Raw genomic sequence first — 24,581 nt, forward strand, 5'->3', positions numbered from 1 at the left:
TTTTAATGTAAGTCTATAGCCACGTTTAAAACGCGGCTATAGACTTAACCGATAGCCACGTTTTAAACGTGGTTATAGGTCCTCCTTTTTTTTAAAAAAAAAAAAAGAAAAAAAATTGTGTTTACAAGTGCTAAACCCATTTGATCGGTGTTTTTTTTTTTTTTTTTTTTTTTTTTAATTTTTTATGTAAGTCTATAGCCACGTTTAAAACACGGCTATAGGTAAACGCAACTATAGGTTAAGTCTATAGCTGCGTTTTAAACATGGCTATAGACTTAACCTATAGCCGCGTTTTAAACATGGCTATAGTCGTCCTTTTTATTTATTTTTTTTTAAAAGTGTTTACAAGTGCTAAACCCATTAGGTGGGTGTTTTTTTTTTTTTAATGTAAGTCTATAGCCACGTTTAAAACGTGGCTCTAGTTAACCTAGAGCCGCATTTTAAACGTGGCTATAGGTCCTCCTTTAAAAAAAAAAATTGTAATTTACAAGTGACTGAACCCATTCGGTGGGTGTTTTTTTTTTTTTTTTTTAATTTATTTTATGTAAGTCTATAGCCACATTTTAAAACCGGCTATAGACTTAACCTATAGCCGCGTTTTAAACGTGGCTATAGGTCCTCCTTTAAAAAAAAAAAAAAAATTTGTGTTTACAAGTGTCGAACCCATTTGGGTGGGTGTGTGTGTGTGTGTGTGTGTGTTTTTTTTTTTTTTAATGTAAGTCTATACCACGTTTAAAACGCAGATTTAACATCGGCATACCAGAGCTATTTCGGCCGTACCGAGATAAATACCGGATTTTGGCTAGTAAGTGCATTTCAGACCAAAGCAAAAATCTTTGATTTATTTGTAAACTTTTAAGAAAAGAGAGAGTTGCTTTGTAAATTTTAAGAGAGGGGAAGGCTGACAAGAAGAAGAAAAAGAGGAAGAAGAAGCAATTAAAGCAAGAAGCAGCACCGGAACGCCATTTGTTGCCGTTGTTGATCACCCAAGCTTCTTAAGCTTCTTCTCCTCAAAAATCAATTCACCTGTGGACGTCTCCTCTCCTTTATTAATCTTACTTTTTTCTTTTATCCTTCGCTCTCCAGTTTTCCCTCTTTTTATCTGCTCAAGAGGATTTTTTTTTTTCAAAATAATCAAATCCCTCAAACAATTTCATTAGTTGACAAGATTTTGAAACTATTTAGGAATTTAACAAATCAAGTTGTTAGACTCGATTTTTTTCTTTGAAATCGAGTCTGTTAGACTTGTTTTCTGTCATTGAAATCAAGTCCGTAGAAATTGATTTCCTTTAAACTGAAATCAAGCCTTACAACTCTTCTTCTCCAACAATCAAAACTCTTCTTCTCCAACAAATCCAAGCAAACCTAGAGAGACCCATAAGGAAATCAACAAACCCACCTGATCAATGTCATGATTGCGGCTCGGATGTTGACTTGGAACTCAGAGTTGGACTCGGCGGGGTGGTTCATCTACGGTGGCGTGGTGCTTCCTTGTCCTCTTCCTAGAGCTCCAGTGTGGGTTTGGGTGGGTTGAGGTTTCAATGACGAAGAACAAACCCACGCCCTCCATCTCTATGTTTTTCCTCTAATTCTTTTGATCTTCAACAAAAACAACAAACCCACCCCCTCCATCTCTATGTTTGATCTTCATTGTTTTTCTTGTGTTGTCTGGGTTTTGGATTTCGTAGCCTTGCATAGAGATTTAGGAAGTTTGTTTCCCCTTGCTGCTGCTATGGAACTCGAGTGTTTCACTCTTGAGTATGAAACTCGACCACAACTTGCTTGATTTCAAAGAGCAAAATCGACTCTAACAGACTCGATTTGTTAAATTGCTAAATAGTTTCAAAACCTTGCTAACTAATGAAATTGTTTGAAAGATTTGGTTATTTTGAAAAAAAATAATCCTGCTCGAGACCTTAAGCCCATGTGAAAATTTGACACTAATTTGAAATGTGATGGGACATTGTCTCTGAAATTATTATTATTATTATATTATTATTATTAATGTTAAGTAAATTGATGAGATTTTTTTTTTTTTTAACTTGCCACTCCAATACTCACCCACCCACAGTCACGTAGAGGGAATATATATATATATATATATAAATTATCATATAACTGCAATGGTACACACTAAAATATATTTACGTTGTTGGTTTCTCTTTTTCTCTTTTTCTTTTTTGATGAACTTGTTGGTTTCTCTAAAGTATATATTATTAGTTTTGTTATTGATTAGATGAGTGACATAAATTTATCATTTTAAAATTATATATATATATATATTAGCGGTAATCTCGAAATGGTACACCGGTACTAATCAGTATCCAAAATATATCGTACCACTGGCCAAACCGGCAGGGACGGACCAGGTGGGGCCTAAGGGGGCCCGAGCCCCCTCTAGGCCCAAAAAAAAAAAAAAATTAGCATGTAAAATTTTCAAAAAAAAAAAAAAAAAAAAGGCTTAGCTCCCCTTGGTTTTTAGCTCAGGTCCCCCCTTAGTTTTTAGCTTGGGTCCCCCTCACCTCAATGGCTCAACCATCCTTATGATCTAGCCGGCCAGCCCAAGAGCCAAGAGTCCATGAAACCTTTAAAAAAATGTAAAACAGAAAAAATAAAGAAAAAATAAAAGCAAGAGTCGAAGACTCCAAACCAAAACCAAACAGAAAAACCTAAAATGAAGGAAAAAAGAAAAAAGAAAAGAAAAGAAAGGGAGAGGATAGACAGAGAAAGTGAGAGGCGAGACTGTGACGCCACCACCTACTCTGTGACGCTGCTGCCCACACCTACTGTTGACACCCCATTTTGCAACCTGTATTTAACCTCACTTGGAGAGTATTGGAAATATGCATCTTGATTCTGAACATTAGATCCTTAATCTCATTTCACCAAAATGATTTTGATATTGTAACGATCAAATCGACTAGTCATAAGCTATAATTGGACCACCCGATTGAAAGTTATCATCAAATCAAGTTTTAATAACTGAGATGCACTATCACAAATTGAGTCCGACTATATGTGATTATGAACAATTGATTTCAATTGGTTATAAATGTAATCAATTTGAGATCAATGATATGTCATAATTTTATTGGTTAGAACTACATTTTATGATGAGGTTGCATACACATAATTAATTAGATAATTAAACATTAATTATTTAATGAGTAATTTGTGCAATTATCTTTTAATTAGAGTAAATTTGGAACCAATTAAGTCTGAAATGGGAGTGATTGGAGTCATTTAATATTAATTGTGAGCTAATTTGGGACATATTAATTTTAATTATGCTAAAACTATTTTCTAACAAATGACCTCTGCTCACCATTTCATCTGTATCTCTTAAAATATTTTGAATATGTGAATGAGGTTAATTTTTCCAGAAACTAGACATCTGGGGCTTCAATTTGAGCACAAGAATGAGACAATTTCGATTAGAATTGAGTCAGATATGATTTTTCGAAGTTGACTCTACATGTTGTTACAGCAGCTACGGGAAAACCGAATTTTGGCTTGCTCCTCACTCCCACCAATCTTTCCATTTAATGCACCAGATTTTTCCCAAAGCTAAAATGAGGTCTAGGTTCATGATTCTTTGTCAACCCTCATTAAATGGCATTCTATTCATATTCCCTCCACCACTACTATATAAACCCTCTATCTCCTTCATTTCAGGACACACAAAACCCCCTATCTCTTCTCCTCTCTTGAGTTCTAGTGAAGTAGAGTAGTCTTATCATATTTTGGTCTTCCTGAGACTCAAGGTATTGAGTGAAACTCACTCTTGCTCTCCTAACTCTTCTTTTTCTCTACTCTTAAGACCTTCATTAAGAGTCTCCTCCTCCACCGTATGGATCTTGCATGAAGGTATAATCCCTTTCTCTAACCGGTTTTTTATGTTACCATGATAAGAATTTAAGATTAAAGCATGATAATAATTATTTAAATTCCCTTGAATATGTTTGAATGTTCTTATATGTTCTTATGTGTTCTTCACATGTTCTTGATTGATCATCACATGTTCATGCATATTACTAACTTTGATATTAAATCCATATCAAAAATATGAAAAAGATGTTTATTTAATAATTCTTTCAAATTCTTGAATCTAGGATATCACTATCCATACATATTTACTAGAATTTATTTTTCAATCCAAATGCAATGTTTAATAAATTGAATTAGGGTTTATCACATGCACACACAATGAATTCAACATGCAAATTGATGGATAACATATTAGATGATGTGATATGAATATTGGCTACTGTAGTCTAGAAGACCGGTTTCACCGGGCAAGGTGGGTGCCTAACACCTTCCCACCTTGTAACATAGCCTCTGAACTTAGATCAAGGGTTAGTAGGTGAAATGTTTGTCCATGTAATTTTTGATTTTTAGATTGTAACTAGAAAATAAAGCCATGCACTTTATCTTAGATTGTATCTAGGACCAAAGCCATATAGTTTTCCTATGATCAATGTAAATTTCAGATTAATAAAATGAGATATTTTCCAATTATGGTTTTCTTATTTTTCCAATAATTAAATAAGTGGCGACTCCATTATAAAACCCTTAATCTAAGGGGGAAAATATAACTAGTCGAACCTCCATTTTGAGAGGCAATAACATGACTCCACTCATTCACGTGGGTTTGGCCCAACAATCCTAAAAACGGGCTAGGGGTGTGGTCTCTCACACCCACGTGAGAGAGACCCATGCCGCCATCAGCTGTCGCATACCCAAACCTAGCTTCGTTGCTTGATCTTGTGAGACCCACGTTGCTGCCGATGATTACTTGCCGCCGCTGCCAATTCCTTGCACCACACAAAGCAATATTTGATGTTCCCTGATATGATTTATGAACACAAATATTTTTTTGGCAAAGTTTCTGATAAACGTGCTCTCTTTATTATAATATCAACGTACCAATCAGCTTTATTTCTGAGTAATACTAAAAATACAAATTTTTTTTATAAAATTTTTTATAGACCATTGATATAGTAAGTGGTTATTGGTAAATAAAAAAGTGATGTTTATACCCATAAAAAATAAAAAATAAAAAAAGGTGAAGTTTATAGTGGACCTAAATAAAAACCAATAAAAAGCTGAACACATTAAGTTGTAAAATAGTTTGTAATTGTAGAATTATATTCGTCTGGTTGATGTATGCCTTATTTTAGGAAATGTTTTATGAAAAATCGAAAAAAACTGGCAAAAAAGTTTTTTTTTCCCCCCCATAATTTACCAAAATGGCTTACTAATGAACTAACTGAAACTCACCTATAAACACAAATCTCAATCTTATAAATTAAAAATAATAGGTCTATAAAATAGTAACAGACAACTAATCACAGTCTGTCACATAAAATAATTGTGGCAAAATATGTAAGGACAATGTCTATTACACATGTATGCATCCACATCATAATAAATGCACCAAAATCATAACTCCTAAGTCAAGTTTTAAAATTTGAAATTGTGACTATAACAAGGATTTTTTAAGAAAATAACTATAAAACTCAGACTATATTATTAGTTAGGCAACGTTTCAAACTAATTTGGTTTCTAACAAATTGAGTCTTTTGGACTCGATTTTGCTGTGCAAAATTGCACTGAAAGTCGAGTGCCTCACACTCGAGTTTGGAACTTGAGTCCTCTGGACTCGATTTCCAGTGAGCAAAATCGAGTCCTCTGGACTCGATTTGTCTAGAAACCAAATTAATTTGAAACGTTATCTAACTAATAATATAGTATGAGTTTTATAGTTATTTTTTAAGAAAATCCCTATAACAACCCTGTTGAAAATGGATATTACTTACTAAAATTAGAGGCATGTATGGGTTTTCCCATTGCCATGGCTCATTTTATATTCGTGTAGAGTAATAGATCAGGGGCCCGCTTTATCTTGTATGGTTGTATTTCATATATGGATAGGATAGTTTGTCTTACCATGGAAATTGTGTGTTTTCAAAATTGTGGTCCAAAATATTTGCTCCTGCCTCACTCTTCATCTTGCATTTCTTAATTTTTACTCTATTATAGAGGATAGGAATAGGATAGTTTTATGGAATTTCTGCTTTCATTTTTTCTTTTCTTTTTTTACTAAGGAAAACATTAAAATTACTATAAATTTTACTTTTAAAAAAATTTGTTTGCAAACTGATATGGCAATAAATATCATTAGTTTTTATAATCAAAATATATAGAGTAATACTACAGCCACAAACTATTTTACAACATTTTTACAAACTATTAATATGACAAATTTTTACTTATTTTAATATCACATTTTGACTAACAATAACTATTTGGATAATGCTAAAGTCACATCAGTAATTTATAAAAATGTTGTAAAATGGTTTGTGTATGTAGTATTACTCAAATATATATACTATATATTTGCAAATATATATATATATATATATAGAAAAGTCGGGCTTAAAGCTGCTTTGAATGAAAATTTTGCTGAATTTTTTTTTTATTAATATTTTGCACCTCTACTTTACTCTTGTAAATAAAATCTACTGGTTACTAAAATTTCCTAAATCACTGCCCCAAACTATGATTGAAAGAAACATGATAATGCCACAGTATTTTCTGATGCAGTATTGCCCAAAGAATGTTGAAGGTGTTATAAACTTGCATTACAAAATGGCATCTTTATGAGAAAGTTTATAAGCACAAAAATTTGACTCTCATTAATGTGACAAATTTTAATAATAAGTAATAATAAATAAAANCCTAAATCACTGCCCCAAACTATGATTGAAAGAAACATGATAATGCCACAGTATTTTCTGATGCAGTATTGCCCAAAGAATGTTGAAGGTGTTATAAACTTGCATTACAAAATGGCATCTTTATGAGAAAGTTTATAAGCACAAAAATTTGACTCTCATTAATGTGACAAATTATTAATAATAAAAATAAATAAATAAAGTCAGAAGTGGGCCTAAAAATGAGATTCCTTTTTTTTTTTTTGGTTGAAAAACGCCTAAAAATGAGATTCAGTACAAGTTTACTAATCCAAATGATGAAAAAATATAGTCAAGATTTATGTTTACTTAGGCGTTGATCCATTCATAGTTCATTGGATGCTTAAGTTTGATTATCCTGCAATGTACGCTTTCCGAAGCTCTGTCACTATCTAGTGGAAAAATAATTCACTAACTATTCACTCCTGAAGCCCATTATCCCACCATTTAGATGCCCATTCAGGACGCAATAGTGGCATGGATTTTGCGAACAGTTTGGAAATTGGAAGGAAACTGCAGCAACAACACGTAGCGGCAAGGAGCCCTACCTGTTAAGCGCCGACAGTTAAAGCCAAGCCATCAATTAGCTAGGGATGATAACAGGGCATGATGGGTCTGATTATGGCTGTCTAGTTCACTTTTTTTAAAGGCAAGAAAAACCCATGCTAGACTAAAGTGGATAGGTCAAGCCAGTGTTTTTGGAAATAATAATAGAATATATATATATATATAAAGATTAAATTATACATAAAAAAGAGAAACTCTCGCAAATTACAATGGGTTGAGTGGAATGAGATTTTTTGCCACTTTTAAAAACATGTTAGGAGTTTTTCTTCTTCGTCCAAAAAATTATACATGCTTCTTTTGTGCCAAAGTAAAAATTTAGGAGAGTAAGTATTATTCTAAGAAAATATAAATACAAAGTAGATTTTATAACTGATTGGATGAAGGTTTCCTAAAGGACCTATCATACTCAAAGGTAAAGATACTATCTTGTGTAATGGTTATATGTAATCAGTGTCTTGTATCATGTGAAGTACATTGATGTATGATTTTTATCAAGTGTCTCGGTTGCATGTAATTAATATATATATATATATATAATAAGAGTAGTGTTATTATTCACACAAACTATTTTATGCACGCTCTCAAAAATAACTGAGTCACAATTTCAGGTGCTTTTAAAAGAGTGTGTAAAATAGTTTGGATTCAAGTTGAAATCATAAGATAAATATTCCAAGCCGTGGGCTCTATGGTGTAAAAGATCTCTTCAATCTTATCAAAAAAAAAAAAAAAAGATCCCTTCAATTTTTGGTGAGTAGGCAACGGATCGCGTGATTGATCCCTATAACAAAGACATGGGTCCATTTTGGATTGGATAGAATCCTTCTAATTTTATAGATCTTGCAGACTCAAAATGCAACCAACAGTGTAAGCATCAAAATGTGTGCCTAGGGCTCAGTGGCTTACTTTCCTTTAAAGGCTCATAAATAAGCCCAATTAACAGAAATCTCTAACCCAATCCTCCCTGGCTTCCTCACAGCATTTGTTGTGTTAGCCATTTAGTGGGGTAGTTGTACTTGTACATTTCTTTCGAAGGATCACAACATCATGGACAACTTTTCTTCTTCTTTCCTCTCTACTTTCTCCACCCAAAAGCTTCTCTACCGAACACCACCACCACCATCATCATCTCCTATCCTCAATGTTAGGATTGAAGAAAAGCCCCAACAAACCCCAACAACAATAACTATACAACCCACTTTCACTTCAACCACCCCACCTCCAAATACAACGTCCCAAACCCCATCCTCCATAAGATCATCATCTTCAAATTTTTTACAATCAACAAAGAGAAAAGTAGAGCCATCAGTGCTAGCATTGATTTTCAATGCACTAGACGACATAATCAACACCTTCATAGACCCTCCTATCAAACCATCGGTGGATCCAAGACACGTTCTCTCCCAAAACTTTGCTCCTGTACTCAACGAGCTTCCCCCAACAGAATGTAAAGTAATACAAGGCTCACTCCCACCATCTTTGAACGGTGCATACATTCGCAATGGCCCAAACCCTCAATTCCTCCCTCGCGGCCCTTATCACCTCTTCGATGGTGACGGCATGCTTCACTCTTTACGCATCTCACAAGGCAAAGCCTCGCTTTGCAGCCGATACGTGAAGACAAACAAGTACACGTTGGAACGCGAAGCAGGGTTTCCACTATTTCCCAATGTTTTCTCTGGTTTCAATGGCCTGACTGCCTCAGCAGCACGTGGTGCTTTATTTGCTGCCCGAATCCTCACAGGTCAAGTTGATCTTTCCAATGGCTTTGGCCTGGCGAATACGAGTTTGGTTTTGTTTGCGAATCGTTTGCTTGCACTAGGCGAGTCGGATTTGCCTTACTCGGTGAAGCTGAGCTCAAATGGAGATGTAGAAACTTTGGGACGCTACTATTTTGATGGGAAACTTTTTATGAGCATGACTTCTCATCCCAAAATTGACTTCGACACCCGTGAAGTCTTTGCGTTTCGATACGGCCCAGTTCCTCCATTTTTGACTTACTTCAGGTTCGATAAAAATGGAGTGAAACAACCAGATGTGCCCATATTCTCCATGACCCGTCCTTCTTTTTTTCATGACTTTGCTATAACAAAGAAGTACGCAATATTTGCTGACATACAAATTGTGATGAACCCATTGGCAATGATAGCAGGAGGGTCTCTTGTGGGATCAGACCCGTCAAAAGTGTCGAGAATTGGAGTGATACCTCGATATGCAAAGGACGAGTCTGAGATGAAATGGTTTGATGTGCCTGGGTTCAATATTATACATGCTATAAATGCATGGGATGAAGAAGATGGCAATGCAATAGAGATGGTTGCACCCAACATATTGTTTGTGGAACACGCCTTGGAGAGAATGGAACTTGTTCATGCGTTGGTGGAGAAGGTGAGGATCGACCTCAACACAGGGATTGTAAAAAGGTAAGTCCAGAAGAGATAGAGAGAAGATCTTAATAAACCAGCATAGTATTTTCTTCAAGCTTAACTCACATTAGTATTATTCATGGTCTTTTTTACGTCACTTTTTAATTCAGTTAAACATAAAATTAATCTTTGTCAGGAAAAAAAAATATTTACAATATTTTCATGTCAATTAAACACTCTACTCTCGTTGTAACTATCAAATTATGAAAATATATATATATATATATATTTTAACAGTAAGGAGTGAAAAATACACTATATTATATAATATATTACATTTTGTATGATGTTTACATTATAATATATTTGTTTCTTCATTTTTATTAATGTCAATTAATTTTTCTCTCAATCGAACTAAAATCTTTGATTCTGTCACTAAAGGTATCCCATTTCAGCAAGGAATCTAGATTTTGCGGTGATAAATCCGGCATATGTGGGGAAGAAGAACAAGTATGTGTACGCAGCGGTGGGTGATCCAATGCCAAAGATATCTGGGGTGGTGAAGTTGGACTTGTCTAAAGGAGATCAACGTGAGGATTGCACTGTGGCAAGTAGAATGTATGGGGAAGGGTGTTATGGGGGAGAGCCTTTCTTTGTGGCAAGAGAGGCTGCAAAGAATTTGGATGCAGAAGAGGATGATGGGTATGTTGTGTCTTATGTGCATGATGAGAATACAGGAGAGTCAAGGTTCTTGGTAATGGATGCCAAGTCTCCCAATCTTGATCTTGTTGCCACCGTGAAGCTACCACGCAGGGTTCCCTATGGGTTCCATGGATTATTTGTCGCGGAAAGCAATCTCAACAAGATCTAGCAAAATTATAGAGAGTACAATAATGTCAAACCATCTCATATGAATAGTAAATCTCATTGATTTAATTTAATTTTTATTAGATTTTCAAAAAAAAAAAAATTAATGAGATTCACTATTCATGTAAGATTTATTATAATGTGAGAAGGAGTTTGACAATATTATACACATAATAAATTTCACTAATCGAGGTTGTAAGTTATGACTAGTATAACATCTTTCACAATAAATCATATTAATTAGTTATATCATTATTGTTATATACGAGTCACAACCATAAATGATTATGAGATTTATTTTTTCAATAAGAGTCTAACAAGTGGGGTTGTTCGTGCATGATGAGAAGGCAGAAAAGTAACATGGATGCTTTTATCTCTTGTGTGGCCACTGTGAAGCTGCCACGCAAGGTTTCTTATGGGTAACATGGATTGTTTGTAAAACGACCTCAACAAGCTCTAGAACGGTCAGTACTAATACCAGTAAGTTGGGCTAATTTTACCAAATAGTATACTTTTGAGAAAAATTTAGGAGAAATTCATCTAACCAAATTTATTTAATTATGTAGCACTTTTTTAGAACTTGAGTTTGTAAAACTAGATTTTTAAGTATTATGTTTAATCAAATTGTCACGGTAGCCCACAATGCTTGGAACTCAAGTTTATTCTACATTACTAAATAAGTTTAGCCGAATGTGTTTCTCCTAATTCTTTCATAAAATTATGTTATTTGGCAAAAAAATAAAGCCTGGTAAGTTGTAAGTAGCAAGTAGAAACTAGTAACTTCCCAGCACCCAGTTCCAAGCGTTAGAAAAAAATAATAATAATACTAATGAGATACATATTTTACATTATTTCTCACTTATTACTTATGACACAACATAATAAATTTTACAATATTTTCGTAGGCTTGTGGTGTTAGATCAATGTTAGTGGTGATTACAATGAAGAGTAATTCTTAGGTACTCGCGGAACATGAAAAATAGTATTCTCTCCTCTCACATTCATAGTGGGATCCACTCATTAAATTTATGATGTGGTCCACCATAAATGTGAGAAGAGAGATTACCATTTCACTATATTTCGAAAGTACCTAATAATTTTTCTACAATTGAAATTGTAGGGACTCAATTTGGATTGACCCTGAGTATGAATGGGTTTTCAGCCCAACAAGCCCAAACAATAAATTTTTAGAGTATGGGTTCAAGAACTAGTACTGTATGACAGGAAAGGTTCTACTCTTCAAGTAACCAGGGATACTTTAGATTTATTCCTAAGAAAACTCTCCTCGGCTCTTTTTCAGTTAGTCTCTCTCTCTTCGTTCTTTCTTTTTTCTGCCAGAAGAAAAAGTCCCCCTTATTTCCTTCGTTCCTATGTTATATACTTCGTTTTTCCCCCGTTTCCATCGTACACGTGTAGTTCTTATCTTGGAAGCTCCTTTCTGTCCCATCCAGTACCTACCGGAACCTTCAGCTTAGTGGCCATAAAGCTGCTTAGTTACTGTTCAGGTATCACCTCCACATTAATGCGGCCAGACTGTTAGCTGGAAAGCATTTAATGTGGAGGTGATGGCCTTAGAAGATATTTGCTACCTTCCCTGACGCCTCCTTAAGCTATATCCAATTTCCAGTTCAGATACAACTTGGCGGAGTCTCTCCACTAACATGAAAGTTGCATTCACCTCGGACTTTGGTGTCCTCGGACGTGTGTTATGCCGCTGTATATAATATCTACTCGTTCCTCCTATATTACCCATTTGGTAAGAATAAAACTTTTTTAGGCTGTCCTCGGATAACTAAGTGTCCTCAGATTGGGCCATTGGGCCCCGAGTCCACTTCTGAGGATTACTATGCCTTTTTAACTAACAGGCCCCGCAGAAGTAATATTACAATAAATTGTCACATCAACCAGTTGGAAAAGTTTTGGTGAAATTTATTTTGTTTTTAAGGTCCTGTTAATGGATACTTTATTAAAAAACTTTCAACCTAAAGTCATTTGTATTAACTTTTGCTATTTTTAAATATAGGTGGGACCCATTATAAGCCTTCTTAACTATGATCAATTAACAAAATCCTTGTTGTTTTTTCATACTACAGAATTATCAAATTTTTATTGATTTTCATATGCTTTACAAATAACATCACTTTATTATCTGTCATTATCACAATAATTTTAAGAAAATATTTCATAACTAAAGAGTTGTCATTAGATAATAATGTGATGTTAGAAGTCCCAATTTTAGGGGGTTTTATTAGACTGGACTGGTACCCGATTCCCGATTGAATCAATCGATTTGGTATGGTTTTTAAAACTATGATAAAAACTCATAAAATTTGTCAACCAAGTCATCAAGAAAAATATCACCTTCATAGTTCTTGAGTATTTGTGAAAAATGTTATGATTTTATGCTTATGCTTAATTCATTAGAGTATTCACATCTGAGGTTATAAAAAAATTAGCTTTTAGTACCCAAAAAAAAAAAACTATTTTATTTATTTTAACATCTCACTTAACAATACATCATAAATTTTATGTTCTATTTTAACATGCAAACCCAATAAAATAATATAAACAACTCAGTAAAATAGTATAAGCAATACAATAAAAAATTCATTTAACTATGAGAGAGAGAGAGGGAATAAAAATAAATAGCAAGTCAATTTATTCATATTGAAGCAACTTGTTAAAAAATTTAACTTAATTTAACAACTTGGATGTAATTAAGTAGCTTTATTGTATTTGTGTGCAATAAATAACTATTTTCAAATGAATCATCGTTGATATCACTTTTATTTCAACAACTCACATAAATCATAATTAATATTACTTTTCTCATTTTTTTTGTGAAACAATATCACTTCTACTTTTACTTTTCACCGAAAGTTGTGTAAAAACAAATCAAACATGAAGGGCTAATGATAAAAAATTTGAAACATAAAAGACCAAAATGAAAACCACCCCAAATTTTAAGGGTCAAAAGTGTATTTTAGTCTTCTTCTTTTCTTTTTTTTTTCATTATCTTTTGGATAACTACATTTAGCCCAAAGAGAGTACAAGAAGAGAAATTGTAATATGATTAATTATCTTTTGGATAAATACTTACTTCTCCAAGAAAAGATTAGGAAGAACCTGCATTGTAATGAAATTGAACAATGTACATATATTTCATGTATAAGAGGTGATTTGTGTATATCATTTTATGATTACTCCCCAGGATTCATCTCTTCAATCAAAGAAGGGGAGAAGTACTAGCGAGTGACAGCTAACTCGAGTCTAGTCTACCATGATATGAGGAATAAAACCATTCATCTTTGGTCCCATCAAACAAATGTTTCACCCAATAATTGTCAATGGCTTTCCCTGATCGAAGGTTAATACAATTGGATTTGGAGGGGCTTCAAAAACTTAACTGACAGGAGTGGCACAACATGGAGTGAGTGAAAACCATGACCCAGAATCCCAAAGAGCTAGCTTGTTTAAACTGGGTAATTTGTGAAAGAATATCTGATTAACGAGCGCCAAAATCTCTGCTGAGTAGAATCTGTTGGAGTCAACATTCATGGTGTGAGTTGAAAATTGAATTTTTTAAACCTTGGACAGTGAGTTTTCATTTTGGAAGCTCTCTTTTAATTGATATGACTGAGCTAATAGATATGTTTCTCATACGCAAGAGCAATTTATTACTAGATGAGAGGTTCAACTAGACGATTTCATTTATTATATATTTCGACAATTTTTTTTTAGATATGAGGAATAAAACCATTCATCTTTGGTCCCATCAAACAAATGTTTCACCCAATAATTGTCAATGGCTTTCCCTGATCGAAGGTTAATACAATTGGATTTGGAGGGGCTTCAAAAACTTAACTGACAGGAGTGGCACAACATGGAGTGAGTGAAAACCATGACCCAGAATCCCAAAGAGCTAGCTTGTTTAAACTGGGTAATTTGTGAAAGAATATCTGATTAACGAGCGCCAAAATCTCTGCTGAGTAGAATCTGTTGGAGTCAACATTCATGGTGTGAGTTGAAAATTGAATTTTTTAAACCTTGGACAGTGCGTTTTCATTTTGGAAGCTCTCTTTTAATTGATATGACTGAGCTAATAGATATGTTTCTCATACGCAAGAGCAATTTATTACTAGATGAGAGGTTCAACTAGACGATTTCATTTATTATATATTTCGACAATTTTTTTTTTCTTTGGATAGTTATAATGGGGGAGGAGAGATTTGGACCCTAAATATCTCCATTGTAAACAACAAAAAATGTTAGTTGACTTACAAGACTCTTGACATAACGAGCATGTTAAAGAAAAGCATTTAGCAAAAGAAAATACCTGTGTCAAACTAATTCTCAGCTGAAGTGGGTTTTTATATATGGTACAAAAGAATCGCTAGAATTGAATAGGTAAAGCAAGACTTTCAAAGGACATTTTGATAAACTGGCTTCTATTAAAAGAAATGTAATTTGAGAAAGAAAAAAATTTAAGTGACCATACCAGAATTTCTGGATAAGCATGCCCTAGACCTTTACCATGTGTGCTTCCACTAGAAAAGAATTAAGATCTTCTCGAGATTATGATTGTTAGGACATATGTGATTCATTGTTAGGAACATATGTCACTATGTTATGTAATTGGCTAATTTTTTGACAAAATGCACTTTACTTGTAATTGGGTAGATCTAGAATGTATTTAATGCTTTAAGAAACAAGATTTCAAGTTCAAGTGTTAAAAACATGGAAGTCTGTCCAAGAATCAAGGAATGAAGTGTTGGATTTTAAAAATCAACAACTAGCATCTATCGAGATTTAAAAGCTGCTGAAGCCTGTGGCTCGACAACTAGTTCGATAGATTGCTATCTATCGAGGTTTATGAAACTGAGTTTTTCAAGACTTCTTTTCATCCAATCCGTGAATGTATGTTTGGGCTTTCTTTTCTCACAACCCTAAACATATATAAGGATTATTTTAAGGACTGAAAAAAGTGACGACAAGTTGCACAATAGCACAATTTCACAAATGTGAAGAAAGTGTGACCGGAAATCTAGTTTGCCTTAATTCTTCTTTCTCATCAAAAAACTACTGTGTTTGTACACCATAGGGTTTTGTGACCAAGCAACTTCATGATCTTTATCATCTGGATGAACTGAAGAACTTTGCAACCAACATTCTTCTCAAGTTGGTGATCAAGTCACATACTGGGATCCGCGCAATTGGTTAGTTACGTACTGTGAGCCGTGCATTGAAAATAAGAGATTGTCACTACAGAACAAGTCCAATTAGATATTGGGGTAAGGGTTCAACTGTAAGTTGGTATAAGATACTAGGATTCCTTTACTTGTAACCGCTTATTTTGATAATAGTGGACTCTTGAAAATGGTGACCTTAAAATCATTTGTGGGGTTTTTGCCATGTAGGTTTTCCCCATTCGTAAACAAATCACCAAGTCAATTTATTTTCTGTTGCATACTTTAGTTAATTGGTGATTTGTTTGTGCTGCCATGTACAATTGCATGTTAATTTGATTAATTAATAAACTTTGTTAATTAATCAATTAATTCATCATAATGAGTCTATACGTTTTTGACCTATCAATGATCTCCGAATTTGAGGATGCATCTGCCTTCTGTGAGGGGGCCAGAAGGAAGCCATGATACTACCATCAATCTGGCCCAAATTACTGGAGGAGTAACTGTATAAAACACTGCTACTTGATCGGTACAAGGAGGACTCTATGAGCTAGATGCTGCTATTGCTGCCGCCGCCACTGAGACCATGTCCAACGCCAAATGGTCTTTCTTGGGCTGTTGGACTCAGCGGCATTTTTCTTCCATCTACAAGAACACAACATAACAATAAAATAAATAAGAGGTAAATAATCTACAAGAACACAACATAACAATAAAATAAATAATTAAAAAACTGTCAAAGATGAATGGCCAAATCAACTGAAAATAAAATCCATGGAAATGACAAGAAGCATGTATAAAAAAATATAGAGTAAGACCATAATTAAGTATGCTTAACAATGCTTTGCAGAAATGTATAACAAGGTTAGGCCAGTCGGAAGAGTTAAGAAAGTTGAGCCTTTAAAGGAAAGGAAGCCAGTGAGCCATACCCACGAGAAAGTATACTATGTTTCGGTAATACCAACTCAACATCTATTTTGGTATTTTCTACTCAATAAATAAGTTACACTTGTTTCAAAAAACCACATTAGACTACTCCAATAATTATTAATATATCTTCTCGATAATATATAAGATTGTAATTAATTTATTAGAGTAGTCTGATATTGTTTTTTGAAACAGGTGTCACACATTTATTGGGTAGAAAATACCAAAATAGATACTAAGTTGATATTATTGAAACATTATATACTTTCTCCATAGCCACACAGTTTTGACGCTTACACAATTGGTTGCATTTTGAGTCTGCAAGATCTATAAAATTAGAAGGATCCTATCAATCAAAATGGACCCATATCTTTGTTTCATAAAAAATTAAAATAGTGATCGATATTCACGCGATCCATTAAAGAGATCTTTCTAATATTTTAGATTATCCGACTCTGATGAATTATGTAATATCTTGGATTTTGATGCAAGGGGTCTGTACACTCTAAGGGCTCTGCCAATACTTCTGCTGTTTTGAATTGATAATGTTATGCTACCTTTTAACCAAAAAATAAAATAAAATAAAGAGATCTTTTACACCATAGAGCCCACCACTTGGAATAATTATCTTACGAGTTTCACTCAAACACAAACTATTTTTACACAGTTTTTAAAGCAACGGAAATCGAGATTTAATTACTTTTGAAGGTATGTATAAATAGTTTGAAAAATCATATATCCATGTACTTCACATGTTACGAGACATTGATTACACGTAACCATTACATAAGATAGTATCTTCACCCTTTGAGTCTGATAGGTTCTTTAAGAAACCTTCATCCCAATCACTTGTAAAATCTACTTTGTATTTATACTTTCTTAGAATAATATTTGCTCTCCTAAATTTTTACTTTGGCATAAATGAAGCATGTATAATTTTTTGGATGAAGAAGAAAACTCCTAACCTGTTTTTAAAATGGGCAAAAATATCTCATTCCACTCAACCCATTGTACTTTGCAAGAGTTTCTCTTTCTTATGTATATAGGGTGTGTTTGGATTGAGCTTATTGTTGCTGAAACTGAAACTGAAAACTGAAAACTGAAAATACTGTAGCAAAATAATTTTTAAATGTGTAAATAGTACCGTGAGACCCACTTTTAATATTTTTTATTACATGAACAGTGCATGAACAGTGCGTGAACAGTGCACGCACTGTTCATGCACAGCTTTTTGTCTCCCAAAGTAAAAAAATGCGGCAAAAAAAAAAAAAAAAAAAAAGGGGAGGAAAACGCGTTTGCTGAAACGCAAACGCGGAATCCAAACCCCCCATAATTTAATGCTCAAAACCAACCCGCTTTGGCTTGACCTATCCACTTTAGTCTCGCATGGGTTTTTCTTGCCTTTAAAAAGTGAACTAGACAGCCACAATCGGATTCAGACCCATCATGCCCTGTTATCATCCCTATAATTGATGGCTTGGCTTTAACTGTTGGTGCTTAACAAGTATGGCTTCTTGGCGTTCGCATTGTTGCTTCAGTTTCCTTCCCAATTTCCAAACTGTTCGCCAAATCCATGCCATGATTGCGTCCTGAATGGGCATCTAAATGGCGGGGTAACGTGCTTCAGGAGTGAACAGTTTAGTGAATTATTTTTTCACTAGAAAGTGACAGACCTTCGAAAGCGTACATTGCAGGATAATCATTAATCAAGCTTAAGCATCAAAGAACTATGAATTGATCAACGCCTAAGTATACATAAATACTGACCACGTTTTTCCATCAATTGGGTGAGTAAGCTTGTACTGGAATCTCATTTTTAAGCCCACTTTTGACTTTTTTATTTTATTTTTCAGGCATAAATACATTTTAGTCCCTTACATTTTTACTTTTTTCATTTTGATCCCTACATTTTGTTTTTACTACTTTTAGTCCCTAAACCAATTAACGCGTGATATTTAGGTCATTTTCGTCACCCAACTAACGGCAAAAACTGACGTGGTTGACGGTGGAATAAAAAAAAAAAAAAAAATATATATATATATATAAATCATACACATTCATTAATTAAATTAAAAACAAACATAAAAAAAAATTCATTAGTTTTTGGGAAGACAGACTGCTCATATTCTTCATGTTCTTCCCTAAACATGTTTGATTGCCCATAAATTAAAATAATGCATCGATGCCCTTGAGTCCTCTCTCCAATCATCAACATTTTTCCCAGAAAATCAAGATTTTCTTTCAAACTAAACATTAAAATTCGTCACATTTAACAAACAAAACCCTTTTCTCTCTCTATTCTCAAACTCTCTCTCTCCTCACTCTCCATGGATGGAAAGTCTCTCTAATCTCAAAGTCTCTCTCTCTGTTCATCGTAGCTCCATGGCCGGAGCTCACAAGCTTGGCCTTCTTCTCCAACACATGCCACCTCTATCGTGGTAGTGTGGACCTAGTAGTTGGCCTCTCCGCCGTTGATGTGCAAGCGGCAGAGATATGAAGTGATGAACGGCTCTTGATGGGCTTTGAGGAGCTGGTGGAGACAACCTTTGGGAAGCCAAATGCGCTGAGGAGAAAGAAGTTGACATTTCTAGACATTTGGGGTTTGGGGTTTGCTGGAGATTTGGGTTTGGCGTTTGCTGGACATTTCGCATTTTGAAAATTTTTATGTTTTTTAAGCTGTTAACTTGTTGTGTATTGGAAGTTTCTTTGATTATAGTTTTGGTTTGGGAGTGGATGATGGGTGCTTTGCTGGGTTTCTATTCTTTGGATGGTTTGGTTTGGAGTGGTTTTGTTGATGTGGTAGTGGATGATTTGATTCGGTGGTGGTGCTTTGTTGGTTGCTGGGTCTCTATTCTTTTGCTCGGGTTTGCTTCATGTTCTTTGATTCGGTGGTGGTGATTTGGGTTTTTTTTTTTTTTTTTTTGGTGTGTGTTTGTTTGCCAAGAAAAATATATGGGTTTGAAGGCTAAGGTTTGATTTTTTGGGATATGGGTTTGGGGTTTGGTTAGGATTTGGGTTTAGGGTTTGTTTTTGCTGGAGATTGATTATAGAGAAGAAACAAAGAACATGAACATGTTCTTCTGAAAAAATAATGAAAGAAAAGAAAAAAAAAAAAAAAGACAAGAAAGACTTTTAATTTATTTATTTTGTTTTGATGTGTTTGGTTATAAAGAAGGTACAAGAAAGGAAAGAAAATGATAAGAAAATAAGGATTAATTGGTAAGAATATGAATCATATATAGGAAGAACATAAAGAACATGAATATGTTCTTTTGAAAAAAAAAAAACGATTGGAAAAAAAAAATTCATTTTAATTAAAAGAAAGTAAATTTTTGTTTGAAAGAAAATAAATTTTTTTGTTTGTTTTTTTTTTTTCTAATTAAAATTGAGTAATTAATTTTTTTAAAAAATTTTGGCATTTAAAAAATGCCAAATAATTTCTTTAATAAATTTTAATGCCCACGTCAGCCACATCAATTTTTGTCGTTAGTTGGGTGACAGAAAGGACCTAAATATCACGCGTTAATTGGTTTAGGGACTAAAAGTGGTAAAAACAAATGTAGGGACCAAAATGGAAAAAGTGTAAAATATAGGGACTAAAAGTGTATTTACGCCTATTTTTTTTATTTAATCTATTACTAATAATTTGTCACATTAACAAGTGTCAAATTGTTGTGCCTATAAACTTTATCATATAGATGCATTTTGTAATGCTTGTTTGTACTTTTTAACACCCAACATACTTTGGAAATACTGCATCAAAATCACCATAACATTATCATGTTTCTTTCAATTATAGTTTGGGGTAGTGATTTAGGAAATTTTAGTAACCAATAGATTTTATTTACAAGAGCAAAGTAGAGGTGCAAAATATTAAATTTTTTTTTTAGCAAAATTTTCATTTAAAGCAGTTTTAAGCCCGACTTGGCTTATATAGTATATATTTGAGTAATATTATATACACAAATTATTTTACAATATTTTTACAAACAGCTAATGTGGTTTTAGCATTTCGAATAGTTGTTGTAAGTAAAAAAGTAATGTTAGAACAAGTAAAAATTTGTCATATCAACAATTTGCAAAAATATTGTAAAATAGTTTGTGACTATAGTATTACTCTATATATTTTGGTTATAAAAGTTTATGATATTTATTATCATAGCAGTTTGCAAATAAATTTTTTAAAAGTAAAATTTATAGTAATTTTAATATTTTCCATAGTAAAAAAAGAAAAGATAAATGAAAGCAGAAATTCCGTAAAACTATCCTATTCCTATCCTATATACTACCTCTGTCCCATTTTTTTTGTCCTCTATTCCATTTTGAGATGTCCCAAAATATTGTCCTGTTTCTAAAATAAAAGTCATTAATTTACTAATGTTCCTATTATACTCTTATTAATTTACTAATTCAATTTTTTGATAAATTTTTTTAAGGGTAGTTTTGGAAACTTATACATTTTTAAAAGATAGACAAGACAATAAATAATGTTCCCTAAAAAGTTTGACTTTTCAAATATGACAAAAAAATGGGACGGAGGGAGTAATATTTTGGACCACAATTTTGAAAACACAAATTTCCATGGTAAGACAAACTATCCTATCCATATATGAAATACAACCATACAAGATAAAGCGGGCCCGAGTCTATTACTCTACGTGAATATAAAATGGGCCATGGCAATGGGAAAAGTGAAAACCCATAAATGCCTCGTATAAGAATTAGTAAGTAATACCCATCAGTTCTGGTAAGCTCCTCTACAAGATTTTTGATCTGTGCATAGTTCTGTAATGTTTTAAATTAATACTGTTTCATATATCCTGCACATTTTGAAGTATGTCTTATTCTTTATGACTATTGATTGCAATTGTTGTGCTTTGCTTTGGATGAGAAAAGCTACGTTCTAACTCTCCCGCTTTTGGTAATCTTTCCTTTGAATAATCTCTTTGTACTTGACCCTATGGACAATGTCATGGCACAATCAATTTGATGTAAGATGACAAGTACATGAAAGCATTTAGAGGTTACTCAAATTTATATATTACTAAAAGCTGAAGCGTAGCATTTAATGTTGCTACGCTCTCATTGAGCCACGTCAGCAGCCATGTCATATTAATTTTTTTCCAATTTTTTTATGCAAAATTTTTTAACATTAAAGTGAATTAAAAAATCTATTATATTACAATCAAAATATCATATTTAGTTTTATATTACAATCCAGCTTGATACGATTTAGTTTTATATTTTATGTTGTTATCTTTTTTATTCTCATTGGTTGTTAAATGTTATATTATTGCATTATAAAGATAGTATATAAAAATATAATATTATTTATTACATAACATAACTAAAATAATATGGTGTTTTTGTTATACATTTCATTTTTTTTATTTTATTCTCATCTTATTTTATTCAACATTTAAATTCAGCAACATCCTCCATATCATAATTATTTATATTTTGTCTCATTTTTTTAAAAATTGAATGTATAATATTTTATTCAATAAATAAAATTGTTCTTATAAAGTCTTCCCATGAAATGTTACAATGCATCAATGGAAAAATGAAATACAAAACAAATATCAATTTAGAAACACTTGATATATATATATATATATATATAGAATAAACAATTTTCTTATAAAGTATTCCCATAAAACGTTACAATGCATTAATAAAAAGAGAATACAAAACACATGCTATTTTAGAAACACTAAATTTATAATAACAATAATAGTAATAATAATAATAATAATATCAAACCAAACATATCATAAAATAATAAACTAATAGTTATGGATGTACTAACTTCATGACAGCAAAATGGAATAAAATAAAAATAAAAATAAACGTTACAATATGCATATTTAGTACATTAGAATTATCATCAAATTTTGGAAAACAATAGGATGTTAACAAAGAGGGAGAGAAAGAGATTAGTAAAAGAAATCAAACGTCAATTAAATAAATTAATTAGTAACCATTAATTGGAAACAAAGAGATTGACAGCTAAAGAGTAAAAAATTAATTAAAGATGACCTTATGAATGTTATTATAAACTTTACAATGCAAATAAATAAATCATTAAATTCACTTAATTAAATCATATAATCAACAATTAAATAAAATCATACAAAATTAAAACTTGAAACTAATCAAACTCTAATCTAGAAAATCATATTTATTATCAAAACTAAAAGGAAAACGTTCTTCAGTAATAATAGAAATATATAAGAAATAAAGATGAAAATTTTCAATATCTTTTTTTTTTTATACATTTCATTTAACATTATTTATAAATAATAAAATTAAAAAAAAAAGTCCTTAAATGCTTATATTCTTCACACGCCATGACTTATAAAATCTAATGAAAGGGTCTAAGAATTTAACTCTCATTTAATGCCTCTATTTTGAAAATCAACAGCCAGTAAAATATGATAATAGTAAGAAAGTTATAAATGAGAAACATGAAAAAACTAATTAACCACTATTATTATGGAATAGATGTCTTTTTTTTATGCATCTAATAAAATGAAATGTATAAGGTTTACTTATTAAGGTATATGTAAAGATTCACGTTAAAAAATATGTAAAGGTTTTTTGAAAAAAAAAATGGTATATGTAAGGTTTTTATTAACTTAAAAGACAATGAAAAACCAATTTTTAATTACTACAACCGTTGCTACTCTATAAATTACACACAACACTATATTCAATATCCTAAACAACATAGTGAGGCCCGTTTAGATATACACCACCATATTCAACTTATAAATTACAACCCAAATAAATCATACAATTACACAATTAAAGCATGAACATGTAACATGTATTGCCTTCTGAATTATTTCTTGGAATTTTCACAATTATTGAAAGAGAATCTCCAAATTTAATTTTAAAAACCTCAAGACAAGGTGAATTTTATTCTTTTTAACTTCCATAGAAAAAAATATTACGCACATAATTTCAACCCTTATGGAAAAGAAGGTTTACATGTAGCATGCAAATCGTGTTTAATTGACTTAGGGATGTAAAAATTAGTCAACCAACTATGGTAGAATTAAGGTTTCAAATTTTAAATAAAACAATTCTACAATAATAAAAAATTATTTTGTGATAAATATGATTATGAAATGCATTACTTTTCATTAAATTAGTTCAAATTACAAAATAATAATAATAATGAGATCACCATAAAAAATAATCACGCGCAACGCGCGGGTTTGTGACTAGTTATTTTAAAACTTGTGCATGTCTCAAGATTCATTATGAAAGAAATCTTTTAGGCATGGATAATTATAAGAGTATAACTTGTTCGTTACATCATTTTGTTCTAACTTTCGAGTGTATGCTAATATGACAAACTATTTTGATCTGATAGTATCTCTTGGATACAAAGATCATCCCAACTCCTTAGAGAAATTTTTACTCATTAAAAAAAAAGAACTGCTTAGAGAAATTTAAACAAGATTATGGTTAAGATATTAATTGTATGCTAATATAATTCTGCATCAAACAGGACACTTTAAGCTTTTGCATGAAATAGGATTTTCTTTCTTCTATTTTTTATTGGGTGGCCTACTATCCCTCCAAATTTCTTTGCACTCTTCCGGTCATGGATGAAAATTTATATTTGATTGTTCACATTTTGAGGGAAAATCAGGGAAAAGCCCAGCTTTGTAATATTTAGTTTTAATTGATTTAAAGTTTCTGTTAGATTGCGATGCAATTCTATTGATCAACTATCTATGTGTGCAGTTACCTTAAGGGGAGAGGCTATACTGCAACTTGATACATTAATTTTACGCTAAAATTGGCACCAAGTATTTGTCAAACATGAATATTATATATTTTAATGGACGAACTGTGCTTGCCATTTTTACATGACTGTTTAAGAATTTATTGGAAACATG

The 24,581-nt window shown here is 32.5% G+C and overlaps 1 protein-coding gene across 1 annotated transcript; it reads left to right on the forward strand.

Moving 5' to 3' along the window:
* Positions 1–8,315: 8,315 nt before the first annotated feature.
* LOC111993152 (probable carotenoid cleavage dioxygenase 4, chloroplastic) lies at positions 8,316–10,871 on the forward strand. Its single transcript, XM_024025020.2, has 2 exons — positions 8,316–9,742; positions 10,127–10,871. Exons 1-2 carry the CDS (start codon positions 8,367–8,369, stop codon positions 10,554–10,556), a joined length of 1,806 nt encoding a protein of 601 aa, XP_023880788.2. The 5' UTR covers positions 8,316–8,366; the 3' UTR covers positions 10,557–10,871.
* Positions 10,872–24,581: the final 13,710 nt, after the last annotated feature.

This window comes from Quercus suber, unplaced genomic scaffold, assembly GCF_002906115.3.
Source record: "Quercus suber isolate HL8 unplaced genomic scaffold, Cork oak 2.0 scaffold_391, whole genome shotgun sequence".
Lineage (NCBI taxonomy): Eukaryota > Viridiplantae > Streptophyta > Magnoliopsida > Fagales > Fagaceae > Quercus > Quercus suber.

What these genes read in the sequence shown, in the direction of transcription:
- LOC111993152 (XM_024025020.2), top strand. Translation starts at nt 8,367, where the DNA reads ATGGACAACTTTTCTTCTTCTTTCCTCTCTACTTTCTCCACCCAAAAG. An exon ending in AACACAGGGATTGTAAAAAG is followed by an intron (nt 9,743 to 10,126) that starts GTAAGTCCAGAA and finishes CTGTCACTAAAG; the next exon opens with GTATCCCATTTCAGCAAGGA.